The sequence below is a fragment of the Halichoeres trimaculatus genome, unplaced genomic scaffold, assembly GCF_033239565.1.
Source record: "Halichoeres trimaculatus isolate MK-OKI-2021-1 unplaced genomic scaffold, fHalTri1.1 fHalTri1_scaffold_4, whole genome shotgun sequence".
NCBI lineage: Eukaryota > Metazoa > Chordata > Actinopteri > Labriformes > Labridae > Halichoeres > Halichoeres trimaculatus.
The window spans coordinates 20,383,453-20,397,871 of NW_027437182.1; the positions used below are offsets into that span (position 1 = coordinate 20,383,453).

Consider the following 14,419-nt stretch of genomic DNA (forward strand, 5'->3'; position numbering starts at 1 on the left):
TTGTGCTGAACAAAGCATTCTGCAGCAGGCAGGTCTATTGTAAAGAGTTCTGCACCAGCTAAATATGAGGGACAGACGGGCCATTGAGTGGGTGGAGCTGGGGGAGTCAAATACTGCATACACATAAAGGAGATAGGAGAGGATTGCAAAATGAGAATATCACAAATGTACTCCCAGAGTTCTATACTGACCTGGTCAAATTGTGCATCTTCCCCTCTCTGGAGGGACCGGGACAGGGGTTTCTCCTGTTGGAAGAGATTTAAAAAAAGTTTAGCATAAACGCATCTTTTTCAGCAGTAAAGTCAAGTGAGAGAACGCCAAAAACGTAACACTTCACTAGCTTCAGTAGAATAAAGTAAGACTATGATCAACTTCATGAAACTGTGCGTAAAGGCTGTCTGAAGTATTTGGACTCTCAAGGCAGCAGCAAACATTCAATATTAACAATTCAAATAACATTAACAAATTAAATAATATCAGATAAGGAAAGATGAAACCCTGGTAGAGAAACACAAGAACCTTTCACACATGCAATATACTCCTGACAAAAAGAACAAAAAAAAAAAAACTTTATGCACACTTCCCTGTCAGCCTCCAAGTAAAATTTTAGCATGGAGTCAGAGTAAGTCAATATGTGAACGTAGCAGATAAACGTCTGTGCAATGATGTCACCAGCACTTACCAGGGTTTCTTTGCTTTTTTACTCTTTACTGCTCACCTCAAAAGACTATTTATCCACAAATGTGAAAGCATCCTTATACATGTCGAGGAGACATAAACAGTCACGATTACAGATATCTCCTCTTCCCACTCTATCTGTCCCGCCTCCACAAAAGTCAAATGGAGCATATCAAGTTCTTAGAGAGCATCCGACACGGATAATCTTCAGCTCTGAGGTGAATGCGTGGAAGGGCAAAGTTTCAGGGCCTGACCTTCCTAAAACTATCCAAAAATGTCAGATATTGATGTTATGTGTTATTGCTGTCTCCTGATCAAACACAATCCCTTAGCTGTGATTCAGTAAAAAGTACCAGATTTAGTTCAAGTAGAACTAAGTAGAGGCGCCTGCAGTATTACATTGTATATAACATACACATACATTGACAACTAGTCTGTACACTTAAACCTCTGAGTCAGGGTCCCAAACTAACACCCACCGAGTGCCAAATACAGGGAGTAATTCTGATTGAAGGGTTAAATCTCAGAGGGCTGTCAGCCACATAGAGCTCATACAACCCCACTTCAAAAAAACTGAACTATCCCTTTAAACTCAAAATCTCATTCTCTCTCCAGAATGTGCTGAAAAAATAGCTACATAGTTTGTTTTAAGAAAACGTTGCAAACTAGGTGTGGTATAAAAACTTAGAGGTTTTATTTTAGGCTGCTTTGCCCTCATCCCACGTGAAGAAGAGGAACTAAGCTGAATAAAGAAACTGATGAGAGGAACACGCCGGTCAAATGACAGTCAATGCAGTCTTTTAATCATTCATAAAGCTCATGAGCTGCTCCTGTTTCCTCAAAAAACCTTTCAGTTTCAGCAGCTAAAGGCATGTCAGTTAGTTGCAAAACAGAGGAGGTTATCTCAGCAGAGTGGACCACATCACGTGTTGTGTATTGAATTTCATTTCCTGTGTTTCCTGACACCAGCTCTCACACCCCTGTGGACTCACCAGCGGTTCAGCCATCACCATCTCGATCTTCTTCTCAGCCAGCACAGCAAACTCAGCAAATAGACTCTTGATGACGAACTCCCCGGGCTTGAGCTCGGGGTCGATGGTGATGCTCGACATGGCGGCGATGCTGTGTTTCTCCCACGAGAGGGGAGTCACTGAGGAGGGGGCACGGCGTCTACTCACGCTGCTGCTGACTGGGGCAGAAGCTGTGGAGAGAGCAGAGGGTAGAGGTTAGGAAATAATACAGTGGGAGGCAAACAGCAGGGTCAAACCAGGAACAACACTGTGGGAAGACTGCAATGTCATGCTACAGTTCTTATCTAAATGGGAGTGCAGACATTTCCTAAAGAGGCTAACTGACTCAACTGAGCAGGAGAGATATCCTGATGCTGACTGAGGCACAAATACAACTTCCACTTGATTCCTGAAACTTCATCTGACCATAAGAGGATTGCTATTGTGAAAAAACATTAATGGAAATCACTTATCTTTTAACAATTGAGGACAGTGTATGTGTAAGAGTTAGTAAACATGATAACCAGCTTTTGAAAAGCGTTGATTCAATATTTTGTTTACGCTAAATTTTTTACAAAGAAATAATCTACCAATCACACGTGGCCTTACTTTTTGTCTTGAGTTTAGAATAAATAATAATATAGTTACTGTAGTTTGATGGCGGAGTTTAAGGATACGTTTTTTCTTTATCTAAATTTCACACCAATCTAAGTTCCATAAGTTAAGACCCAGAGACATGTGCTGATGTTATGCAGATCTGTCAGAGAAAATGAGTTTGTGCTTAGGTAGAGCAGTCCAATAGAAATGCTAACGCTCTCAAGTTTCATAAACTGTACGGCTGCTAAAGCACAGTAGACACCATTTCTGGGGTTTATTACATCACTCTTAGTCAGAGCTGATTGCGCCCACATCCTGAACGGGCGATCTAGTCAATAAAAAGGTTTGCTGATCACTCTTACAGTACCTTAAAATATTCAATGCCAACAGTGAATCCCACACTTAAACAGAGGATATTAGAGGATTTAAAAAGCAAAACAGGAGGAGAGCTCCTTCAGCTGTTGTTAGGTTTTCCTGAGTCATCTAAGGTCACTCAGTGAGGCCTGAGCTGTCTGCACATTTGCATGTGGCTTGGCTCATTTGGTCATCCTATTCAAATAAAATAAACAAATCTCAAGTTTCTAGGTTTTGGACTTCAGAGAGATGGTTAAAAGATAAGAGCTAATAGATGCTAACAAACATGTAGGGTTGTAATGTTCACCCGATTTGTTTTGCAGCCATGCATGTAGTGAACATTCTCCACCAGTAGGATATAAGCTATAAGATAAAATTGCTGAATATTGCAATGCCACTATGAAATGTGATCAATTGACAAACACTGAAAAACACAGAAAGCATAAAACTTCCTACTGAAACAAAGCTAAAAAATAAATTCTAACCACCAAATTGCCACTTTTTAAACTGAGGACAGCTCAAGATTATATTTTTTATCTTGAACGGAATGCTTGCTGTACTTGAATGCAGATATCTGCTTATTTCTGAGAGAGGTAAATCATCAATAGGGGATGTGTCATTTCAGCAGTGTGTGTCCCTCCTGCTTTTACTCTCCATACAGAGTGTTTTCCTGCGTACACCAAACCCTCCTGAATCATGACTGGTCAACAAGACCAGGAACATAAAGGTACTGCAAATGGGAACCAGAACATCTTCCATAAATGTAAATTAATCTGAGCTATTAGTCGCTAGTAGCTAGCTCTAGCACCACCCGAATGCTCACATTGCAAACCTATGAAATTAAAATTATTTTTAACCTAATCAACTTTGCAGCAACAGACAAGGTTTACTTCTCTAGCCTCTGAAAACAAAACTTTTAAAACAGGTGCAAAAAGCACATGCAGATTAATAAGTGTTAAGGATAGGTGTAGTTTGTTATACCTCACCACTCACTCTTCAAACTTTACTCATCAGGTAGAAAAAGAGTCTGATTAGCCCAAACTCACAAACTGTATTGTTTCAAAGTCACTAAGTGACAGTTCAATGTGAGCAGATATTCAAGATAATGAGAAAGGCATGAAAACTGCACCATCATCATACTATTGTTGTCCAGGCACACACTGCTCTGATAGCCAAGTTTCTGTCTATTCAAAGACTCCAGGCCACATAACATTCAATAGTGCCCATGAGATTTATGCTCCAGCTGGGACTCAGCTTCCAGTCCAGTCCACAATGGTTCCAGTCCAGCCAATAGTGAACTGACCCTTTACCTCATTCCCTCCCAGGAAAAGCCTTCTTCTGTTTCTTCCTGGTTGTCACAGAAACACTCATGCATTCTTGATACAATGAACACAATTGAGGAGCAAAAGTGCAGGAAGACATAAGTTTTTCAGCTGAGGAAAAGCATTCATGCCCAGAACATTACATAAATATGCTCACATTGTGACATAACCTGTACAGTGATGAAAAAATAGTACGCTGGCTCACAAGCAAAGACTTTTAAAGATCTGTTTATATACCTTTTATGCAGTCACAGAGCCCCCATGAAGCGCACCAGGCTTTGAGGTTACAACTACTGAGCTGACACATGATACACACTGACCTGAAAAGACTTTTCCTCATCCACTAACAATGTGAGCGGGATGTGTAAGCCAATTGATTAATATTTTCTAATAGATTATCCATATTCATTTGACACTGAGCCACTTGAAACACACACTCAGCATCATGCCTTTACACAGACTGCCGGTCTTACCATGATGAGCAAATACAGGGTTTTCTCCCAAAACACCAATACATATTGAGAGCTGGAGGAGGTTAGCTAAATATAAGATGATGCCGTGGCTTCTGAACAGTGAGATGTAGAGACCAGGGTTTAATGTAGAGGGAATCTGCTCCAACAAATGAGCTAAGCTGGCGATCTAACAGTGCTTTAACTGGCAGGTGTCATAGTGAAATTAACTGTGTTTGTTGTTGGAATCTATTGATTGACACATTTTTTAGAAAACAAATGCTTTTGGTCTAAAAGCACTGAATGCATAGTTAGGTTATGTTAAAAGATTGGCTTAAGTTGTCAAAATAACCCGTAACATATGAGAAACTGTCACAGTTTAAGAGTACGCTACATAAAATATTTTTTAAGTGCATTAAGTCTTCGGAATATAAACATTTATCCGGACCTAACTAACTGGTCATGTGCCCTTCCACGCAGCACTAGTGCGCTCCATCCCCCCTCCTCCTTTCAGCTGTAGGGAAAGTAAACAAGCTATGTTTCGGGCGCCGGTTGTAGCCTCGTGTAAGTTTGGTCAAGTATCGTAATTCTTTTGTTTGTACTCTAAGGATTGTGAGGCAACGTAGGAAATTCAAAATGAGTGACTATGACAGCGACGATGAAGTTCCATTCACTTTGGAACCAAAAGGATACCTGTATGAACTGGAGTACACAGAAGAAGAGCTGCTACAGATGGCAACTGAAAGGAATACAGAGGAAACATCCACGGACACTGGACATCAAGATAGTCAGAAATACTCAGTGGAAGCAACACAAAAAACCCATTTCTGAAAAGTTTGTCAAATAACAATCCGATATCGATCAGTCTTCCACCGGCGTCCAATGTTGATCAGTCTGTAACCGGCGCCTAAAGCATAGCTTGTTTACATTCCCTACAGCTGAAAGGAAGGGGGGGGGGGGGGGGGGGGGGGGGGGCACTAGCGCTGCGCGGAAGGATACATGACCAGTTAATTAGGTCCGGATAAATGTTTATATTTCTGAAGACTTAATGCACTTAAAAAATATTTTATGTAGGGTACTCTTAAACTGTGGTATTACTTTCTGATTTTAGTTCTTGTAGGCAGAGAAAATAGCCTTTGAATCCGGTACGGTATTCCCCTGTTGGCGCCTACTTCCTTGTCACCAGTGATTACAGTTTGTGTCTTACTGAGGGAGAGGAGACAACTTTCTACTGTATCTAATGTCCTTAGTGGTCACATAGAGCTCATACAACCCCACTTCAAAGAAACGGAACTGTCCCTTTAACACATAACAACAGGCAGTGTTGTTTTTAATATATTTAAAGTAAAGTGCTAAGAGATTCTTGAAATGAGCAAAATGACAGGGTTAAGGTGGCCCCATCTGCAACAGTTAGCCTAGCTTCTGTGCTGGTTCTCTGCCCAGTCTCTCAACAAAGGGGCCAAGCCGACCAAGATCCCCTGTGGGTAAAACCCTCACTATTGACAAGAACCTCACACAACCCCACTTCAGAGAAACTGAGCTGTCTCTTTAGGTACTTCCAATTCAGAACCATTTCTACAGTGAGCCTGCCTGTAGCTGTTCCAAAGTCTTCCTCAATCACCCCCACTGAATATTAAAGTAACATAAAAATGAAAGCATGATTCGATAGTTCTGATTACATAAAGTTAGAAGTGAAGAAATAAAAATGGGGGGTGGCAGCAGCAGCAGCAGTGTAGTGAGTGTTAGCTGTGTTGCAGTCATGTTGTCCTGTAGTACAGAGAGCCTTTCAAGCGTTTCCCTCTTTGTTTACTGTGCTTCACCAACACCCCCAATGATGTCACATAGCCAGCTCTTAATAGCCAATCAGTGCTGAGTGTTCAACCCCCTCCATCTATCCTTTTCTCTCCCACCCTGGGCCAGCTGGATTGTTGACTGGTTTGCACAAATGAATACCCCAACACTGTACTCTCCCAGTTAATGACAAAACAAGAAAAAACACAAGGCGTCCTTCTCTGGGTTAAGTTTCTGCACTGCTCGCGCCACACTTTCTCTCTCCAACTGGGACATGCCAGGCGTTTGTAGCATGCCAGCTTATGATTTCCACCCAAAATCAACCTCATGGCACGATTACTCATGAATGATGAAAAGAAATGTAAGGCTGCTTACACACCTCTCATTGTTTCATTTCAGAAGTGACCTACTTATGAATCTGAGGTCAGGTTCCTTTTTTACATTTGAATCTACATGCAAATGATTCGAGCACGCTCTGTTTCCAATGTAAAAACAACAAAGCTTTGTTTGTGTACACATTTGTCAAGTAGGAACTAGCATGAAAGTCCACAACTAGATTCATCTGTCAACACGTTTAACCCAGTTAAATCTCTGCTCATGTTTTGGAAGCAGACTAAGTTTCACACAGGGCACACAATTAACTTCTGTATTCGATAACATTGGTGCTCCCATTTGTAAAAAGTTCAGAGCACCATCACAAATTCAGAAGCATTACGGAGCTCCAAAACTACAACATACATTTTCCCATTTTCATAGTAGAGGCCTTTGAAGTCACAGTCAATGGTAGTGATTGACAGCTAATATCAACCAATCCAAAATCATCAGGAGTTAAGAATGTCAAGCTGATGTTTGATTGGTTATGTAAGCCATAACACAAAGTGGGCTCACATTGCTCTTGTCTGAAGTTTTAGGACTGCATATTCTAACTGGCTTAACTAATCAACCACGTATATGGTTTGCAGAGAAATCAGAACAAAAGGGTTGCAACAATACAATTTGTGCACTGGCACAAATGCAAGCAAATATATTTTTGAGGTTTAACAGATTACATTGTCAGAACATGTGAGACCAAAATGGTTAAGGTTTTGAGCTCTGAATACAGAAGTAACACCATGACAGATTGTAAACTGAGTCCTGATTAGAACACTTGAGGACAGAATTCATAAAGCATTAGCTCCAGGAAACTACAGTCTTCTCATCTCCAAAACCTAAACAAAGCCGTTTAATGTCATAAATCAGTGATCACCTGATGCTTTTTTGTAAAGCTAAAATAGAGTATGGTGGAAGCAGGTCTGCTTGCTTATTTTTTTGCTAACTTTTTAAAGTGATCAATTCTTAAGCGTTAATCCTTCATAAGACTTTTATCAATGGTTGAGCCAAAGTAAAAAACAAGTAAAACAAAGTAAAGAAAACCATCAAAAGACTAGGGATTGGTACTTTTCACATTTGAAATGATACCAATTTTCGGTACTTCTTTTGTGTGTATGTGGTAAAAAATATCAATTTGTTTAATAAAAAAGTCCTTTTTTTCAATTCAACATTTTATTCTTCAATATATAACCTTGCAATGCTGTGTTCATGTCCAGCATGGAAATTGGCCTACTTTTCCACTCCCTCACAGCGATAAGGATGCATTTAGGTACCTAAACATGGCCCCTTTGATTTTATATGAATCAGTATCCAGTACTTTTGACAGAATTTGGTCAGCACCAATAAAAGTACCTGATCCGGTACCCATCCCTACAAAAAACTTTATGTTAGTTTACCGTTGTAGGTCTGTACTGCCGTGGAAACAACAAATACATGTGAAATTTGTTCTTTTGTTCAGTTGTTCTTTCTTCCTCTGTGTCTCCAAGTTTAACAAAGAGATTTGTGAGGTCTTAATCTAAAAGATGGACAGTCCTGCAACGACAGCCCTGCTACAAACTTGCTGCTGAAGTGCAGTATCAGAAAATGTTTGTTTTTGGAGGCCTGTGAGCCACACTCTGCAGCAGTCCATGGCTGTGCTTGAGAAACAGATTGCACAACTATCAGAGCAGTGACTCCACCTTGTCACAGTCAGAATAGAAACCTCCCAAACGCCTGCTCACTTCCCCTGTCAGGACAACCAGAAACAACAGCACAAACACACACACACAGCCGCACACACACAGAGTGTAGGAATGCAGGGCACTGAGAGCGTGTGTGCAGGGAGACAAAGGAATCACTGCCAATGTTTATGTGGTGTGGCAGTACCAATTCTGCTATTGTGTCTGAACATGCTCAGTCCTGGACGAGTTACTACTGGTTTATTCTTCAACAGTATCACTTTCAAATTAAAAGTAAAGTTACACAGCAGCACTGTGCAAAATTTGTAACAGGATCATAAGGACATCATAACAACACACAGGTGGACAGTCAGGGGAAAGCTCTGGCAATGTGTTACATATTCACAATGAAGGAAGGAAGGATCCACAGCAAAGAGAGTGCACATGGATGTGAGCTGGAGACTGCTTCAGAGTTTAGTCTCTTTTTGTTTAAGAGGCTGATGGGACATGAGCAGCCAACATAGGACAGGAGAAAGAGGGGCACTATAAGAAGGAGGCACATACCAAAGTTGTTTACTCAACTGGTGAATGTTTTTATTCTTGCACAGCTAACAGACAACTTTAAAATTCTGCTACTGATACCCATTTATTTATTCGTACGAATCATCATATTTTATTCTCTATTGTTTTATTGAGAATGTTTGGGATGTGCCAATCCTGGCATTGGGTATCTGGCCAGTATAGACTAAAAAAGCTAGATCAGGTATTGAATTGTATAAATGTCTATGCTGCACTTTGCTGTTGACATATGTGGTTATCAAGCTGTGCAGTATTCCACCTGTGGTTGATTTGAATTTCTGATAATTTGGTGTCTCAAATGTGTCTCCCTGTTGAGGAAGAGTTAATGTAACCGAGAATCTCAGAGTCACAATCACTGCTGCTCCAACTGTGCATGTAATTTTTGACACTATAAATAAAAGTATTGAGTTGAAACAGGAGAGGGTAAATTAATTTTTTTAAAGGGTGGAACAACACAACCATAATAAGCATTTGTGAATCTTATACTCCTGTGTCAGTTTGTAAGGAAAAACAGTTAGGTTAGCTATAAATGGTTCCAACTTTGAGACTACAACCAAAAATGTCTTATCTTTTTGATTCATCACATTCAAACCCTATTAGTGCACAAACTTTATTGGCCTGAATGTTAATGTTGAAACAAAATGTATAAATTGGATATTTGAATTCACCTTTGCTTTAGCATTAATATCAGCCCAAAGTTCTGACGTTGACACCGATGTTTCAAATAAGTTTGCTGATATCTGATTTTTATTTGATTCTGAAACCAAGACTTTGGAAAATTATCTTTCCTGTTGGTGTTTTATAAGAACTGTCTGTACTTAAACTGCTGTTTATAACCTCTGCTCTGCAAATTCACTAAACATGTCTCACAAACTGCATGTTACTGATCTTTCTCAGAGATACTCCCACACTGCTGGTATTATCTCTCTTTCCATGTAAACCATTTAGAGTTGGTTCAACAGGTGACTTCCTCAGTACTATAAAAAAACACTTCTCTGAATCAGAAGGGAGTAATCAGTTACTGGCTTGCCTGATGTGACATCAGATAAATATAGGCTGCTGATATCTATGGCACAGTACTGTCAACAGGGTAAATATCACCGATGTTCAACAGATAGATCAGTATATCAGTAGTATGTCCAACCATTTAGCTAGCTGCTGTTTCCCACATAGACAGTGTGATTTTATTAAACACGGTTTAAACCCCTGGTATGGTCCAATGATCAACCGAAGTCTACATTATAATAATGTCAAGATTCAAATTCATCTTTTCTGACAATAAAGCATGGATTGAATAAACTGTTTGAAGTACAGTGTCATCCAATAGTTTGTTTGCAAATCTATCTGATTAAGGGGCCTTTTACACAACAAAGGTTTTAGGATGAAGCACAAAACTTTTGTTGCGTTTCGGCCTCGCGTTTACGTGGAAACGGCGTTTCAGCTGACCTGAAACGCAAACTTTTGAAAACGGACTCCAGAGTTGACACCATTGCCGTGTAAACAGTTAGTCCACGTTTTCAGTGAAAACACTGACATCATATTCTGCTTCCAGCCAACGCATACAACAGTACACCAGTACCGTTGTTACGATCGTTGCGGACTACCATGTTATGCTTGTGCTGCTCAATCTGCTGACTGTCTTTCAACAAAATGTACATCTGTTGCTCCGCTTCTGCACTTAGTATTTGCCAATACACCAGATGATCGGCCCAACTCTATTCCAGTGGAGATATCCCCAAAAAGCAGCTTCAGGACAGGACAGTTATAGTGCCATCTACGGGCCTGGCATAGTTACTACAGTATTCCCTCTGTGTTTCCATGTAAATACAATTTTTTTAAACTGCATTTTAGCGTTTTTGGATGAAACATTGTCGTGTAAACAAGGCCTTAAACTTACTTTTTAAAGCCAGAATCAGGCATAGGGGTTATTTAGGTTCACAACTCAACCTGGGCCTATAATTATGCAAATGTAAGCACAACATTCCACCCTGTCATAACAAAACAGATCATGAAAAAAATTACACAGGTATATAAGTGACAGGCAACATGTTAAATTCTGCTGGGTGAACTGGCTTTCCAGCATGGGATCTAAAGGGTTTCCCTTGGCTTTTGCAGCCAGCCCCATGTGGACACACAGGGAACTGCACCTTATTTTGTACCTGAGCACTGACTCCACTTTTTAGTACAAGAGGCCGTCAGCTGCATAAAAAACACAACTTTCACTCAAATGTGACCACATCAGCTCATTGTGTCATAGCGCCTGATTCAAACCTTTGAATTTGAAATGCGGTCACTGAAAACTTTATTTTTAATGTGTGTTAGGAGAAACAATCAAGCTGACAATACTACAACTGAGGATGAGTCGTGATTGTCAAATAGTAAAATAGTAAAAAAAAAAAAAAACAGTATTACATGTGAACATTTTCTTATCTTAAATTTGATTAGTAACTTTGCTTGTGACCCCATCCCTATTACAAATACTTTACAAATCTGAAAAACTAAATTGCTCAGAACCAAACCATCCTTCAATTGCAAAAAAAAACTGATCAGACGCCTGAGTCTAATAATAAAATCGAAACATGCCAAAGTCACTATCAGTGTCAAGAACACTGCTGCTGTCAGTGTGTGATGGGAGAAAGAGATGAGAGCTGATGTTAAACAGCCGTGAACATCAGTAAAAGCGCCACAAAAGCCAGCTTGAATGATCTGTTGTCAGTCTGATTTGTGCCTGAACAACCTGCCTCTCCATGCGGCTGACAACATGAGACAGAATATGTCTGCATGTTAACAGCACTGTTTAATTTTAATATAAATCCAAGATTTTTGCATTAGTGTAATCTTAATGTGTCAAATATTCCAAATGACTGAAAACTGCTGGTCTAGTGACTTTGTTCAAGAGCTTTATGTAAAATCATCCACCTGAAAAATGTAGTTAACAAGGTTTATGGTTGATTATCTGTTTCATAAAAGCCTTGGTTCATCGACATGGAAACTTGGTCCTTGGTCACATGAGGAAGAACCTTTTCCTCCTCTTCAATTCAGCCCATGAAGAGGGATATCTGAGCTGAGTTTGTGTTGCTGAGGTTCAGTGTTCTCATTGTGCAGAGAATCAGGTTTATCAAATCTGTCACTTCAAAAACACAAGGCACCAAGAAAGCTGCATGTTTGATCCAAATATGAATACAAACAGTGTCTCGCCGCCAAACAACAGATCCGTTTTAAAAATTAAGGATTATTTTGCTAACAGCAGATTGAAAATTAGTCAGGAAAAGTTTCTTTTACAATTCTGTATAATTTCTATTATGGTTAAACTGGAGGGATGAATCAGCATCATTTCAAACTGCTGTTTACTCTCTACCTTTGTCCATCACTGCATTTCATGAGACTGGGAAGGCGGCGCCTTTTATACTCTTGATGTAATATAGGCTGTATGTGAAGCTAATAATAGGAGGAAACCAGAAGACAGATCAATAGTAAGAGAACATTAGCTGCCCTGGAGGGAACAGAGAGAGGGTTATTAAAGTGGGAGGAGAAAGAAAAGAGATGAAGATTGTTGAAGAGTGCTGCTGAGGAGGACGGAAAAAGAGAGGTTTTGATATCAAAGTGGAAAAAAATGTGATAAAACTGAAAGAGAGAAAAGTCTGGGTGAGCCAGCGCCTTCAGAGTAACATAGAGAGTACTTCCAAAGTGTGAAGTGTATCAGCGGACGCTCATCAACAGAAACATTATCTGAGGGATGACCAGGAGCCAGTAGAAAGATGATGAGGAGGGTACAGTCAGCCGAAGGAGGAGGTTAATTACTGCAACCTGCATGCACATCAAACAAGCCCGACCAAACCTGGACTAAACATAATCCGTCATCCTGACAACTCCATTAATAACCACTTTCCTCTCACAGGCAGGAGATAGAACATCTCCAGGCATGGACTGGATTGCATGCAAGCATGGACAATGCTGCACCGGGTCTGCTGGCTGTGTGGGGTAGATAAGTCTGTCGGCCAAGTGTGGTATGTAAACATGTTGTGTGCAAGCATGGCAAGATACTCACAGCTGCTACTCCAAGACTTGAGCAGAGATTTGATGCTGATCTCAAAGAAGACCGAATCCTGCAGGCTCAGCATGGTGGCTCTCAAAAGTTGGGCTTCACCAGAAGGTATAAATTTTACACTGCTCCTGTCACTTTCATTTCACAAAACCCCAAACAATCCACTCTCTTTAAAAAACATACACCTCACATGTGTTCCTGGAGCTCTACCCTCCACAGGTGCTACTAAAAGGCATCATCCTGAACGACGGAGTGAGCAGCTGCTGAGGAAAGAGTCCCGAGAAGTGTCTCCTGTGCCAGCTCGATCAGTGCGGAGGGAAAGTGCGCTGAAGGAAGAAGAAAGAGAGCATAGCCTGGCTAGTTACAGAAGTATTCCACCCTGGCGCCTCCTGCCCACTTGCCAATCCACAGAGTCCCTCATCACTGTTTCAGCTTGGAAAAATCCAGAAAAGAAAAGGACAAAACTGCGTGAGAACTTTTCCTCCTGATGGGAGAGAAACAGAAGCAGAACAGTACGCAATAGAAGTCTCAACAATGCACGGCAATATTCCCTCTCCTCTTCTCTTCCTGTGTGTTAGTGTGTGTGCCAGTCCTAGCCCACTAGCACTGTCAGCCTCCCCTCGCCTCCCCCCAGTGCTCTCTCCCTCTCCATTCGCTCACGGGCAGCCCCTCCTCTTCCCAACCAGCTCTTGTTCTTTTACTGATGCCTGCTCTTTTCTCTCCGAGTGAGAGAGCGCGAGCTTGTTTCAACAGCAAACACAGGGAGGGAGGCGGGAGCAGAGTGTGGGTGATGTCATCAAAATGCTGCGAGTGTTCCCTGGCCGTGGTTCAGCAATGCATACGCATGTCAGAGCTGCTACTGTGCTGCCTCTCCTCTGGCCTATCCAAACGACACTTCCTGTAAGCTCCACAGCAATACTGATGCGTCATCCCTGACTGCAGCAGGAGGGAGAGGAAGGAAAGGATGGGAGGATAGCAGAGAGAGAAGAAGAGAGGAAAAACTGATACACAACTTCTAGCATTACTTCCAGTCAGATCCCTGCTCCAAACAATAAAAAAATAAAAGGTTGCTGAGGTTATTCCTGCCATATTATCATCTCCAAAACAAACTTCTCTGTTGTGTAACTGCACTCAAAGACTTGTTTCCACATCAGATTTCACACCAGTTTATAATCTCAGATGATTGCATGGTAGTGATCAAAGCTAATCTATTTGTTAAAAAAAGCTGTTCACACCCTGCAAAGTCATAAGCATTACATCACTGCTCTGTTCAAAGCTACCAAGCAAAGTACCTCACTGAATGATACACAAAGTCACTACACACTGCATTAGATCCAGAACAGCCCACAGTGTTTGTGTTAACATTACACACACAAACACATACCTGCTTCCTCTGATATCTAATCCTGTGTTGGTATCAGCGCTCGCTAAGACTTAAAAACAGATCCACATGACATGAAATGATTTGTGGTCAGGCGCGGGATTAAGTTTGTTAACAAAATATTCAGGAGGGGAACGGAGCTCTGGAAGGCTGCAGAAGACAAATGCTCTTTGTCTTCTTTTAGTC

At 40.9% G+C, this 14,419-nt stretch overlaps 1 protein-coding gene across 7 annotated transcripts in view; it reads right to left on the reverse strand.

Moving 5' to 3' along the window:
- fryl (furry homolog, like) overlaps positions 1–14,419 on the reverse strand; it is a 101,056-nt gene that overhangs the window by 56,511 nt on the left and 30,126 nt on the right. For 3 of the 7 annotated variants that reach the window (XM_074668273.1, XM_074668272.1, XM_074668269.1), the window contains exons 1-3: positions 12,856–13,448; positions 1,671–1,879; positions 192–245 (exon numbers count right to left, since the gene is read on the reverse strand). In XM_074668273.1, coding sequence (XP_074524374.1) covers positions 192–245; positions 1,671–1,879; positions 12,856–12,928 — 336 coding nt within the window. In that variant the 5' untranslated portion in view covers positions 12,929–13,448. Of the gene's footprint in view, positions 1–191; positions 246–1,670; positions 1,880–12,855; positions 13,449–14,419 lie in introns of those variants that run through there. The other 4 variants (XM_074668270.1, XM_074668271.1, XM_074668268.1 and 1 more) reach the window with 2 other exon arrangements.